General features: G+C 40.4%; 1 protein-coding gene across 1 annotated transcript in view; it reads right to left on the bottom strand.

Moving 5' to 3' along the window:
* The window catches only part of LOC119733124, a 197,386-nt gene that overhangs the window by 75,385 nt on the left and 108,158 nt on the right, over nucleotides 1–13,843 (bottom strand). The window contains exons 69-79 of the mRNA XM_038206700.1: nucleotides 13,378–13,417; nucleotides 11,908–12,090; nucleotides 10,813–10,973; nucleotides 10,034–10,153; nucleotides 8,719–8,808; nucleotides 7,684–7,823; nucleotides 6,609–6,771; nucleotides 5,616–5,686; nucleotides 3,868–4,022; nucleotides 1,919–2,126; nucleotides 138–356 (exon numbers count right to left, since the gene is read on the bottom strand). Of these exons, the coding sequence (XP_038062628.1) occupies nucleotides 138–356; nucleotides 1,919–2,126; nucleotides 3,868–4,022; nucleotides 5,616–5,686; nucleotides 6,609–6,771; nucleotides 7,684–7,823; nucleotides 8,719–8,808; nucleotides 10,034–10,153; nucleotides 10,813–10,973; nucleotides 11,908–12,090; nucleotides 13,378–13,417 (1,550 nt within the window). The remainder of the gene's footprint in view (nucleotides 1–137; nucleotides 357–1,918; nucleotides 2,127–3,867; nucleotides 4,023–5,615; nucleotides 5,687–6,608; nucleotides 6,772–7,683; nucleotides 7,824–8,718; nucleotides 8,809–10,033; nucleotides 10,154–10,812; nucleotides 10,974–11,907; nucleotides 12,091–13,377; nucleotides 13,418–13,843) is intronic.

Raw genomic sequence — 13,843 nt, 5'->3', positions numbered from 1 at the left:
ATATCAAATGATCTCAAAACAACATATTCCTACACCTATAACTATCCATACAAAATTCCCAGACGTACGTCTCAGTCAATAAATCAAGATTTCAGACCTTGGGCACAAACTTTCCCTTGACCTAGGGTACTTCTTACTTGTGAAATGATAGCTGAGGGTCCACCAAACTCTGTCTTAGAGACCACATCGCTGCCTCCAGGTGCCGTCCCAACCTGATAGAAGAACGTCACCAAGCTCTTGTCATCAGCTGCTACCATCTCCAGCTGGAAGGCTGGCTCTGTGTAGTCTAGTCCAGGAACCTGCTCAACACCACACAGATTGGTGCCTGCTGCACTCCTAGTGGATCCAGAGGCATCCTTCATGGGACAAAAATGTTATTAACAACTTTACCGAGTTTCTTAATAAAGAAGAATGAGTGTTGAGGCAATAAATTACATACAGCGACGTAAAGTGGACTCTGACATTTATGCCAGAAATTTGAGGTACCGGTATACAGGTATATATGTACATATAACAATCAACCTTATGCCTAACAGCCATCTTAGGGGGGCAATGCCTTTTTTTTGCTAGGATACACATGAGTGAATATTGTGTGCATTGACTGGTACTGAATTGAAATAGCAAAAGATGCCCTCTATGATGGCTGCTATGCATAAGGTCCATTGCAGGAGGCTTACATCCCTGTAAATACTTGGAAGTACTTTGAACTTTTTCTCTGAATAACTTTGAATGGAATTACTCATGCAAAGCTTCAAAAACATGATACGGGGACAAAGATGTTATTGTTTGAAGGCGAATCAGAGAAACCACGAACAGTTAGAATGTTTTGAGAGAGACACCGATGTTTCAAGAGAGACACCAATGTACATGTACAAACTGGAACAACTAAAGTATGGAAACAGTCTAGGAATGCCTGATGTTCCCATATACATGTAATAAGCTTGTACGTGCATGTGTATTTAACACATTAGTATACATTGTAATGGGATGAGCATATTCAATGATAAATTCATAAAACCATATAGTGCTTTAGGCATTTTCTGGCCACTACAGGGAGTAATAGATTTGGTGGTTTCTGGCAATACAGTGACTAAAGGGTTAAAGCCAGAGTCCATCATTTGCAGCTATCCAAAAAACGACTGATGTAATTAGTGTTGAAAAACATACTTGGTTGAAAGATACGTGTAGTAAGGAGACTAAACTCCCTGTGAAAGTGTTCTTTCTGGCAAGCTGTCATTTTGAAGAAATCAGCAAAAGAAGGGCTTTCCAGCGGTGCTTCTTAAGACGCACTATAGGAAATTTAAATTAGTAGTTCGTTTTGTTTTTCGGCGAAGCGTGCGCAAGCGTTGACACGACGCACACGCGCGCGTGGTTGCTATAATTCGTCGGATCAGTAGGCGACATCGTGTAGCTGCAATCGGCTCAGTGAGAACGTGTATCGGATGCTGAATTCAGGCCCAATTCAAAACATGATTCAGCAACTTTTGATTTGAAATCGAGATCCTAGAATGCTGTTTTTCTCGGAATAAACAGCTGAAGCTGAGCTGAAACTTCGTAATGTTAGTTATGCAGTACCCTTCTTTAGATTTTGAGCACTTTTGTTGCCTCAAACGAACAAAATGCGCAAATTACAAATGATGGACTGTACCTTTAATAACAGCCTGTTCCAGGCAGGACATCACATGTCAAGCCACAAGTACGGACACAATTGAGAAGGGAATGCCTTTGGCAACAATCCACTTGAATAGGCTGTGATTTGACAATGATGGACTTCATTTATTTGTTATTGACATGTGAGTGACATGTGAGGAGTTGAGTACAACTCTGGATTTTTCTAAAGAGAACAGGAAGATCAAGGTTTTGAGTTGACCAAGAGGGATGACCAAAAAATAGCACAGATGTAATAATCATTGTTTACCACTGGTGTTGAGTATGCTTCAATCTCCGGAGGTGATGTATCAGGCTGCTTGGTGTGAATATCAAATATATTACTGTGTATAGTAGGAGCTGTGTAGCGCCATAGTTCCTTCTTGAACAGAATTTTTTTTCCGAAGAAGGGGATTTTCAACGTCACCAAAGCTTTCAGACGAATGATCAGAGGAATCATATCAATGTCCATCTTTAATCTGAAAATGTAAAGGAAGAGAAGTAGGAGAGGTAATTCTCAATATATGTTCCTGTCTTCTTTGTTTAATTTCTTTAATCAGTTCGCACCGGATGACGTGTATATCCGCAAAGGCTTTGCGGCACTCGGAATGGATGACGGATAAACATGCAGGGAGCGAGGCCAGAAAATATCTGTACAAAAGTGCATCAGCGATAATTATATCAATTTTGACAACTGTAATATGTTCGGTGAATCTAAAACTATTATTATTGCTACTACTTGAAGCATTCCCAAACCACAATGACCAAGTGTTCAGTGTATTACCCTTCAACCGTTTGAAGTTAATCATTGCAGATATGTGGATCGCATTTTCAATCTCAGCCAGAACCACATGATTTTACTGGGTTGTTTCATTCAAGTGTCCCCACCATCATGTGAATGTGCAGAACGAGGAGACAGGTTTCATGTTTTACACGATAAGAATATATTGAATTGAATTGAATTTGATATCTCTCAAAAATCTAAGAACTTCTGTGATTTGCGTTCCCTCTACAGGAGTTTTAAGGATTGCTTTTACTTTGTATTATTCCTATCACGGTTTGATAAGCAGGGATAGGTAAATTATCAATCATTCTAAAAGAAGAGCTAGTGTTATCCGTCACTGACTTCTGTCAAACTCCAAATCTGTCCCCTTTTTACCCCTGGCCTTCCGTCAAACCCCCTAAACAAACATTCATACAATATTGGATGGCTTTGAGGGGCTATAAGAATTTATCTTCAGGTAAACTTGAATCCTCGATCCTGATTGGTCGATCCATAGCAACAAGCCCTGCTACATATAACCATGTAGCACGGCCTCGGTCCATACCGCACTCCGCTACAATTCCGTACAACACGCACGTGCAATAGGATAACCGCTGAAAAGTTTGTGTACAGCGTGCGTGTTCCATCTTTACTGTGCGTCAAGTTTGCTTGAAGATAAATTCGTTATCACGCTTGCGTTCGTGGAACACGGAATAATGTAATGCATCTGTGTCCCACATACTACGAGGCCGAACACAGATGCACTTCATTATTCCGTGTTCCACTCACGCTCGCGGGATAACTTATGATATTGCACGAGCTATAACAATACTGCACAAGTCGAAGACGAGTGCAATATTGTTATAGCGGGATAACTTATGATATTGCACGAGCTATAACAATACTGCACAAGTCGAAGACGAGTGCAATATTGTTATAGCGAATGCAATATATTCTTGTATCCCCCGAAACAAAGCCATCCAATATTATTAGAATTATTTATATCAAGCTGACTAGCTTCATCTGCAAGAACTTCAGGACACTGCCTTTATTTCTCAAATTTTGTTCAACTATTGCGCCGCTCGAAGCTAGTTGTGGCTGCTGACAACAGTGCGCGTACACCTTGCTAGCGCTGTGTCCGCGTTCTACTCCCTGTTTACTGGTTGACTGTGACTTTCTACGCTCTAGATTGTGCGGGAACCAGCAAAAATGCCCGGATGACTCCGATATCAATAACATTGCAGTCTCCGGGTACTTTATTGACAAAATATGGCAGTCATTCAGGTACTTTTTAACGGAAGCATACAATACCCTGATTTATTTTTACCACTGGAAGCCTGATATAAATAATAATATATATTATCCTGGGGTCCGACAGGCGTGTTAGAATAATTTATCTGAATTTCCCATGGCTTATATTAAAGGATACTTAAATTGCTCATTCCCACCTCACTTACCCAACATCCAGTGGGAACTTGGAGAAGAGAATCTCAGCCACAGTCGGGAAGCTAGTGTGTAGAACATCAGCAGTCAGTTGCAGCTCACCATACAGGATGAAGCCAATAGAAACAGCACCCTTTACATATGCACCCACCATAGGTGTTATGCCACCCTAAAAAGACATCAAACACTTCAAATTAACTCCTTTGTGTCAAAGTAAAACTGTTCCTGAACATCATTGAAGCAATTAGACAGAACTTGTTAAAATGGCACTATGTCCTGAAATCCCCCCAAAAGTTATGTTTTGGATTGTTTACAAGGCCTATTTCAAACATCTGGTTGAAAGGAAACCAACCTAATGTCTTACCGTTCCCGAGAAAAGACGAAAAAAAACCCGCTTGTTTACATCGGACATGACAGAGTACGAATACGTTTTTCGTGTCGTTCTCATGTACGCTATACACGTTGTGTGTCTCGGGAACAGCACGCAGTGACCAATCACCAATGCAAGAAATTTTGGTTTCTTCAACGTCCGCAAAAGGCGAACACTTTACGCGTACGAATGAAATCACAACTAGCATCCAAACAGCTCGAATTTATGGGGTTGCAAAAGTGGACCCCGAAATTCGTTCTCGCACGCATAATACAGGAATAACACAAAACGCCCAGTTTTGAAAGGATAGTTGTGTAGATGTTTATATCCTACTTTTAAAAGTTATTTCCGATTATCATCATCTCGTTCAAAGCGCGTTTTGTGGCCCAATTGGGCTGTTCCAGGACATAGTGTCCCTTTAATATACTCAGCATGCTAGCACACGCTACACTGACCACAGTTTTGGGTCAGTAACAATACAAAAGCAGGGTTTGACTTTAGCGGTAGCCTGCTAGCCAAATGCTAATTGAAATGTATTCAACTTTTGCTAATAACATTTAACGCTTACCATGAAGACACATTTCATGTTCATGTTTGCATTTATGCCAAGTATGAGCCACCCCTCAACTTCTTTGGTAACATAGGACAGGAAACAAATGACCGTACACCAAAGTTCATGCTTGGCAGTGTAAGGGTCAGTTTGAAAATTATCAAGCTATTTTTGCCTAAAATTTAGGGGCATAAAGGACAAGATGGGTCTCTAACCGCGCGTCTCGCCTGCTTGCGTGATTATCTTTAAAGAGTGACCTCTGACTTTAGTGTCCTCAGATGACCTTTGACCTTGGTATGTGACCTTTTGACATCATTATCATATGAAGGTTGCCATGTTGCATTATGACTCAAGTTTAGTTCCAGTTGGAATGTAACTTTTCAAATGAGACAATTTTACATTTTTAGCCCGTTTTACAACTTGACCTCAGAAGACCTTTGACCTTGGTATGTGACCTTTGACATCAGTATCACATGAAGGTTGCCATGTTGCATCTACGACCAAAATTTGGTTCGAATTGGACTTCCAACTTTTCGAATGAGACAATTTTTTTGCAACTTTAACCAAAATACCACATACGTACATACGTGTAGACGGACATACATGTACATGCATGGTCTTTTTCGTGAACTTCGTTCAGGCGAGACAAAAAGTATATGCATGGTGCCAATCTGTTATTTACTATTTGAAAAGAAGCCTCAAGTTATGAAGCTGCAGGAAGATGTTCATCCCTGATTGATGTGAAATATTTTATTTATCTTTTCAAGTGTAATTTGGATCTAATGACAAGACCTTTGCAATAATGGACTGGGAATGAAATAGTCTCAATTTTCTAATACTACCTGTGCTTTCATGGACACGAGGCCAACAGACACTGGTATCTTCATGTCAAAGAATCCTCCTGCTTCAATGGCTGAAACAAGATGGAAAAGACATCAATACGTGTGAGACAAATGTTAGCACTTCTACCATTAAATTTTATAAGAATTTCATGCTTAAAATTTGTAAAAAGGTCCTTTTCCATGTTAATTCCATGTTGTAGAGTCAGTGTGAGTCAGCATATGCAGCACCACTCAGGGATCAATGATTGTCAAACAGAAAGACTAGGTATGCCATGGGCCAAAATCTGCCTCACCCACCCACAGAGTTTGAGCGCCGTGCGACCTGCCACTTCCGAGAATAAGCCCAGACAAACGTCCAGACAAACATCCAAACAAACATCCGAACAGAGACTTGCATATTATTATATAGATGTTAATTTTTGGCCCACTTGTGATCAGACAGATATTGTTGAAATAGTTGAAATAGCCAGTGAAACACAGCTAAGCCCAAAAAAACAGTCTCCGGTTTTTGGGGGTTTTTTTGACTTTTTTTTCCATCAAATGTCGGCTGATGACTGTAAATGGTGCCAGACTAAATTTACTCCAAAATATATGGGAGTCCAGAGAGGCTACATAAAACTTATACTCGATCGTAACCCATCTAAAAACACGTTAAAACTGTGCAGCAGCAGGATTCCAGTCAAACCAGTGAGTTTGGCGGTTTTAAGACATCATTTTACATTGAAAAAAAACTTTTTCATTTTGTTGACGTGCATGGCTACGGCGACGCGCGCGCATACCAGAAACCAGAGACTTTGGGGGGGGGGGGGCCTAATAATGAGATTTTTTTACTATTCTTTCGAACTTGAGCTAGTTGGATAAGGACCTATAACTAGGTGACTTGGCTAGTCCAATCATTGTTGACTTGCTAGGTTTGGATCAAAATTCAGAGTCAAAGTAATCAGTCAATCTTTGCTTAATCAATTCTCAAACATGCTCTATGATGGTACTTACTAAATTCTAAGTAGATAAATCCACCGATTGGTATGCCCCAGCTAGCTTGCAAAAACTTAGCATGTCTTCTTGGGAAAGGAATGGTCCCACTCAGAACGACATCAAATTGCTTAAAGTTGTCATCTGCCTTGCCATTGATGATAACATCAATGAACTCCTCAATCTTCCAATGAAATGAAAAATAGGATTGCAAAATAAGGGTTTCAATTTGCTGGACCTAGCAAAGAATCAAAGCTCACAACGGCAACAAGTTATAGGCAAACTGGAAGGAATTTTGGCTTTTGTGTAGTTGTGTAACCTATGACTTAAGATTCTGTGCTTTACGAGTTAGCACAGAACTTTCAATGCTAAGCAAAAGTAAACCAAAGAAGGTTTTTTTTATATGAACGTTTTATCCAATAATGAGTCATGCAGTTTACAGAAACTAAACAAAGAGACATGAACTTTAACCCTTACTCCCTAGTGTCTTTTACTAAGGACTGGACCAAATCCGCCAAAAGCCATCACTGACCCTGCTTCACATAATGCATTAGGACCAAATCCGCTGAAATCCACAAGCCCACCACTACTTGGTACGCATGGATCGCCTACCAATATCCCCCAAAATGAGGAATTGTTTTTGATGAATTTGGGAAGATTAGGGGCAATTCCACGGTTAGTCACGTTACATTTTCGTAACGTGAGTAACCAATTTTGTGCGTCTTGTTTATCATACATACATGTAACACATTTTTCTGGATGTCATCTTTGGTGCTTAGGTAGGTCTAGGTCTACTCTATCTACCATGGGGATAACAGTTATTAAACCTTTTCAGTAAGGTAATTACAGCCCAAGGAAACTCACTTACATTTTCGTAATGTGAGTAACCAATTTTGTGCGTCTTGTTTATCATACATTACACATTTTTCTGGATGTCATCTTTGGTGCTTAGGTAGGTCTAGGTCTACTCTATCTACCATGGAGATAACAGTTATTAAACCTTTTCAGTAAGGTAATTACAGCCCAAGGAAACTCAGAAGTACATCAAAAATGTAACGTGAGTAACCGTGGAATTGCCCTTATGGTTTTAACTTACAAAGGTCCTAAAGAGAGCACGCAGGTCTTTCATCAATTGAACCACAGTGAAAGGGTCGATATTCTGAAGATCCAGCATTGCTTCTAACTCCCCTATGGTCATGTTGGCAATACGTCGGCCAAGAGCATCCAAACCTTTCTCTGTTTGAGGTCAGGGGGTCAACAAAATTAATCCAAATTATGTAGCATAGGCGGAAGTGTCTACTAGTAAGGATGTGAAAAAAAACTCCCAATAATCTACATCCCTTAAAGCTTTATTACATACTATCACAAGACATTTCAATGTATAACCTGCACTCCAATACTGCAATAACTTTAAATTAATATACTCTTGTGATAAAAACTCTATAATGATTGCCCCCCACTGGTTTTGATGCGTAATGGCTGACCATCCAATTGGAACCTCTTAAATGTTCTGAGTAAAAATTCATAACTTATAATCAGTACGTCAATATTTCAAAGGAAACATGGTAAAAACCCGTGAAATTTTAATCTGTACTTTAATAATTATTATTTTTTCTAATACTAATCAATCTGAACAGCAGGGATGTATCAATGTGATGTATGGCATTATCATCATCATCAGTCTCCAAATCCAGCTATGGTACGTTGAGCCACCCACGCCAACCGATCAGTCGAGATGAGCCACAGGGCAGGGGCTGACAGAGCACGGTCAGCCTCAAGCTGTCGCACCCAGGTATTTCGGGGGCGCCGCGTGGTCGTGACCAACCAGGATCAAGATTGACTCCTGTAGATGCATCAGCGAACAGCTTGAGGGCGGCGTGTGCTGGGGTGTTGATAGGGAGTCGACCAATGTAACCAAAGATGGAGTTGCCATGATGATATGATGGAGCGATGATATGTATGGCATTATGGGACAAACTATAGCCCTTTAAATGCATTTACAAGAAAATGTTTTGGCAACAAGCTTAAGTCTCTGGAAGGTTTCTTGCAGAGGGAAATCTCACTTTGGTAAACTAGTAATGCATGTTACTTTTTTGGGGTAATCTAGCTCCTATAATTGAAAAGTACATACGTGTTAATCCTCCACCAATAATGACATCGCCCTGCCATGTGCCCGAGTCAGCGCCAGGACTGAGACTAAGGTCAAACAAGCTAGCTCCCCCTGAAACAAAACAAGCACACCACTTGGACTGTATATCATTAAACGTGCTGCCATGAGTGGAATTGAACCTGTAACCTTCCAAGCGGATGTCATACATCTTAATAGGATTTACCAAACTTCGGGTTCATTGCCTGCTTCAGCTTCATCTCAGTTTGGAGAATCATTTTAAAGCTCTTCATGTCTAAACCAAATGGAAATGGTCTTAACTGTGGTCTCATAGGACTTGATGTTGCTTGGGCACAACATGGATACATACTGAGCTGAATCTCCAAAGACAGGGGTCTAAAATCTCCTGAAGCAAAACTGGAGACAAAGCCCGAGGTTAACAGATGAACCCCATATAATAAGGGAATAAATGTGTGCTTTGGAGGTTTTAAACACTTTGTTTAAGACCGGTTGGAGTTTGGATGCTGATAATTACCCAAGACGAAGTCTGGATGCTGATAATAGCCCGAGCCAAAGGCGAGGGTAATTATCAGCATCCAGATTCAGCTAGTCTTAAACATAGTGTTTAATACCGACCAAGAACATTACCCTTTTCGGTAAAAAAACTGGTCCAAAATTCAAAACAAGTCAAAAATTATAATTGTTAAACGATTTCGATCAACAAACCTCCCCTCTGGCTATGCAATGGTAAGGCCCTCTGGTAAACAACTCCTTATCAGGAGATTGATGCGAAATTAACGGAAACCTGCTAGCCAAATGCTAGTCAAAACAGGGGCGGGTTAGTCAAACTATTCCTAAGTAGCCAGGCTGGCGAGTCAAAAAATGATTCGGATACGGCAAAAATGGAAGGAAAGGGAGATAAAACACAACATGCGGCTAGTGAAAATGCCCGCGGGCTAGTTAACGGTCTGTTTCAGTAGCCCGCCTGGCTAGTGAATAAAAAAGTTAAGGTCGAACCCCGTACACAACGCAGATGTACCGGTGTAGTGTGAATTTAGGACCATGAAATACTGACTCACTGATGCGTATGTGTGTGATGCGTATGCCTACGTGAGGATTGCGAGCGTTCAACCAATAAAACGGTGCTGGCACCGGATTTAATAGGAGTCAAAAATTCGTGTGACACTGGAAAAGTGTTTTAGCCCAGCCAGCCATGTCTTTATCAACCGTTTATGTCTTTATCATGATGGGCTATCAACCAATAGGAATGGGTAAAATGTCTTGGGTATTTATGAATACATGTTTATCACTCACTACTCCATTCATCTTTTAGTATTACCTGCAGTCACTGAGAGTGACAGGTCCCTTCTCCTTCTCCCGGTAACAGGAGTTTCATCTTCATCACCAAAGATGAGAACACCCATGGAGCGACGGCTAGCTGTACCTGATTCAGCAATCCCTGTAACAATGACAAAGCTAGACTGAAATATCCATACATACCTCAAACAGTTGGGCCATCAGCTTAATCATCAGAAATACAAACCTCAAGTTTATAACTGCTTCATCGCACTTTTATCCTCCATGGACTCCGTACATAGAAAGATGTGGGATGATTACAGGGAGGGACTTGAAAACATTGCTGCCATACTCCTCGAGTTCACAAAAGTAGACACAGGTTTGAGTATACTCGGAATAAAATTAATCAATCTTCATTTGTATTGTACTCGGAAACCAGTACGTACACACACTGTGTCTCACCCAAGGAGCTCTCATGAGTGGCCCAAAACCGCCATCTACTGTCCATACATGGAGTCTATTGAAACAAATACGTTTTCCCAGGGCTACAGCTTTCCATATAATTTTATGTCTCATATTCATACCCCCAGCGACAAGACTCTACAAATGCAATCAGGTTCTCACTTTTGCTCTCTCTCTCTCATAAAATCTATTTGAGAAGATGCTCAACTTACAGCAGTAATAGTATTGGGCAAAACCTTCAACTAAAATAAGGTAGGTTCCTCTTTAGGACCCCTCTGAGCTCAACACTTGGTTATTAAAACTAACGTTTGTAGCTTTATCTTAAATTCATTTCAGACTAACAAGAAGAATGAAACTCACTGGGCTTGACAACTTTCTCCGGCTGCAGTTTAGTCATGGCGTTATCCTCCGCTGAATACGAAGTGGAGCCTCCACTGAGAATGGTCTTAAAGTAGGCCCTGGCCTTGTCTATAGGATTAGCTGTCAGGTCTTCGGTGCTGTCCAGTTCCTCAGCAGATTCACTAGCATTACATGGAGTACACCAAAGAAATTTGTGACAAGAATGATAGTTAATGGACTCTTGAATACATCCAAATCAGGCCAAGGGTTTGAGATGTGATGGTGAAAGGCTTTCAAGTAGAAGTAGGTAAAGAACCTACAAAGCTGAAACTACCTTATCAAAAATTGCCTAAAACTTCCCCGAAATGACATCCTTTACCTTGTGAATGACTGTTATTCTTGCGTTTGTTACATTATCAAGGACCTTTCTTGAAATTCTTAATTTTTAATACAACAATGTATTTTGAAGTGATTGACTCCTTTAAAAGGTGGAGTAGATCATTTGCAGCTACTTGTATTCATAAACTTACCAAATTATTGTTGAAAAGTTTACTTGGTTTAAAGATAGTAATGGCACTAAACTCCCTGTGAATTTATTCCTTCTGGCATGCTGTCATTTTGAAGAAAACAATAAAAGAAGGTTGTTTCCAAAGATGCGTCTAGTGACACATTGTTGGAAATTTCCATTAGCACTTGGTTTTGTATTTGGGCGAATCCATGGATGGGTGCTCGCTAGTGTTGACACGACGCGTGCATGCGATTGCTATTATATGTCGGCTTAGTGCGTATCATCGCGAAGTTGCAATCGGCTGCATGAAAACGTGTCTCAAAAAATGACTTGCCAACTTTTGAAATGAAATCGACATCCTGGAATATTGTTTTCTCAGAATATACAGCATTCACATAGCTAAAACTTCATCAGTTGTTAAGCATCCTTCTTTAGATTTTGAGCAGTTGTTGCTTCTAACGAAAAAAAAAAAGGACAAATGACAAATGGTCTACTCTACCTTTAACCTTACACATACACGTACTCTCATGGGATGTGTCATTTTGACTAACACTTTTGAAATGAAAGAGCTTAGTTCTGATTAAACTTTGAGTTTTAAGTCCACTCACAGGTCGTCCACACTTCTTCGCTTCCTCCTTGTGGTGCTGCCTCCTCCTTGATCATCACAATGAGATCCTGAGAACATCTCATCTCTGAGAATGACGATGGGTTCAGCACATGCACCCTGCCAGCACAAGCTGATGTCTAGATCCACATCATAGATAGTATTGTGGGGCCGCTCTACATCATACCTACAAGCATATAGACAATTGTCGAGGAAATTTCAAGTTAAATGTAGCATAGAAACAATCCTGGATCCTGATTGGTCGATCCATGGCAAGAGTAGTGTGATATTATCCTCATACCATGGTAAATATAGCACTCTGTGTATCGCACTATTCCAAGATGCACGTGTACAGTATGGCTTTACGATAGAGAACAGACACACAATGGGAGAACAAAAGATCCTTTCAGTCCTCGAGCGTTGGGTCTTTGTTGAAAACGGTCCTCGATCATATGGTTATGTGCTTAGTCTATGGGAGAGTGTTATGTGTGACCGGCTTCACAAAAAAGGGTATTAAGTCACGCTGAGCATTATTGGGTAATGGCCCGCTCAACATTGAGAGGGTAAACATTTTGTCAAATGTGGTTTTCATTTTGCGTCATAAATGACATCTTAAAGACCTACAGTGTCAGGTTTCATTCTCAGAAATGTTGATTTTGATGAACAAAGTGGAAAAACAACCATTTTTGTGTGCATCGTTCTGTTGTTCTACAACAAAGCCAGCTATTTCAAAGCCTGTTTTCTCAGTTGTGTAATTTGAACTCTAAGGAAGTAATTAATATGCAAATACGTCATATCTCCAGAACGGGAGGGGCTATGGAGCTCTATTATATACGAAATGAAAGCTTACATTGTGGGTTTTCCAACCATGTATATAACTCAATATAACCTTTTTGCGACATAATAATCTTTTTTGTGGAGCTGGTCACATATTACAGGGACAAAGGGAAACACAAAGCATTGTCCTAGGGCATATAGAAATTCACGACTGTGTGTTTGCATGTGTGTAATTGGATAACCACTGAAAAGTGATCACAGCATGCAGGTTGCATCTCTACTGTGTATCATGTTTGCTTCAAGATATATTTGTTATCCCACTCGGCCTTAGGCTTGTGGGCCACAGACGTATTACATTATTCTGTGTCCCACTTGCACTCGTGTGATAAATAGAATCAATATTTACACTCTAACACTACATCACAAATCAAGTTTGTACAAAGAGCACAGGTGAGTAAAACCTAGCTTTTGAGCAGCTGCTGCAGAGACACATCTGTTGAATCTGAATGTAATCTGTTACCACACAGACCAACTCTCATTTTCAAGCTTGTGATTCCCTTAAAAAAGGCTAATCTTATCTCAAGCATTTTGACACTCAGGTCTGCCATGAATGTTGCAACTGTGTACAGACAACTCCCCATCTTCATTGCACGTATACCTGCCCTCTTTTACAAAACCTGGGGATGATCAACCTTACCTGATCTTCAGAACTCCCAGCTTTTTCTCAAAGGAATGAGCTGGGGAGATAAGAAACAAAATAACCATAAACTTAGTCATTACACTCTAGCAGGGATCTCAAACCAATATTCAAGTTCCAGCTGAAAGATTCTCTCTGGAAAAAGTTCACTTTGAACAGAAACAACATTGGGAACAGTTGCATATATCCTGAAATAATAACAGTCTCAGAGTGAATGCATGCTGGTGGAAAGTGTTCCACTGTAAAGTAGACAGGAGAAAACAAAGGGAAAGTTTCATAGCAAATCAGTGAGTGGTCCTCATCATATATATCACAGGGTTCGACTTTAGTGGTAGCCCGCTAGCCAAATGCTAGTCAAAACAGCGGCGGGCTAGTCAAACTATTCCCTTCAGTAGCCCGGCTTGCGAGTCAACAATTACTGGGCTACAGCAGAAAAGCAAGGAGGAAAAATACATCCTTAAATTCA

Source organism: Patiria miniata, unplaced genomic scaffold (assembly GCF_015706575.1).
Source record: "Patiria miniata isolate m_02_andy unplaced genomic scaffold, ASM1570657v1 HiC_scaffold_1, whole genome shotgun sequence".
Lineage (NCBI taxonomy): Eukaryota > Metazoa > Echinodermata > Asteroidea > Valvatida > Asterinidae > Patiria > Patiria miniata.
This window is presented reverse-complemented; position numbering and strand designations above follow the sequence as displayed.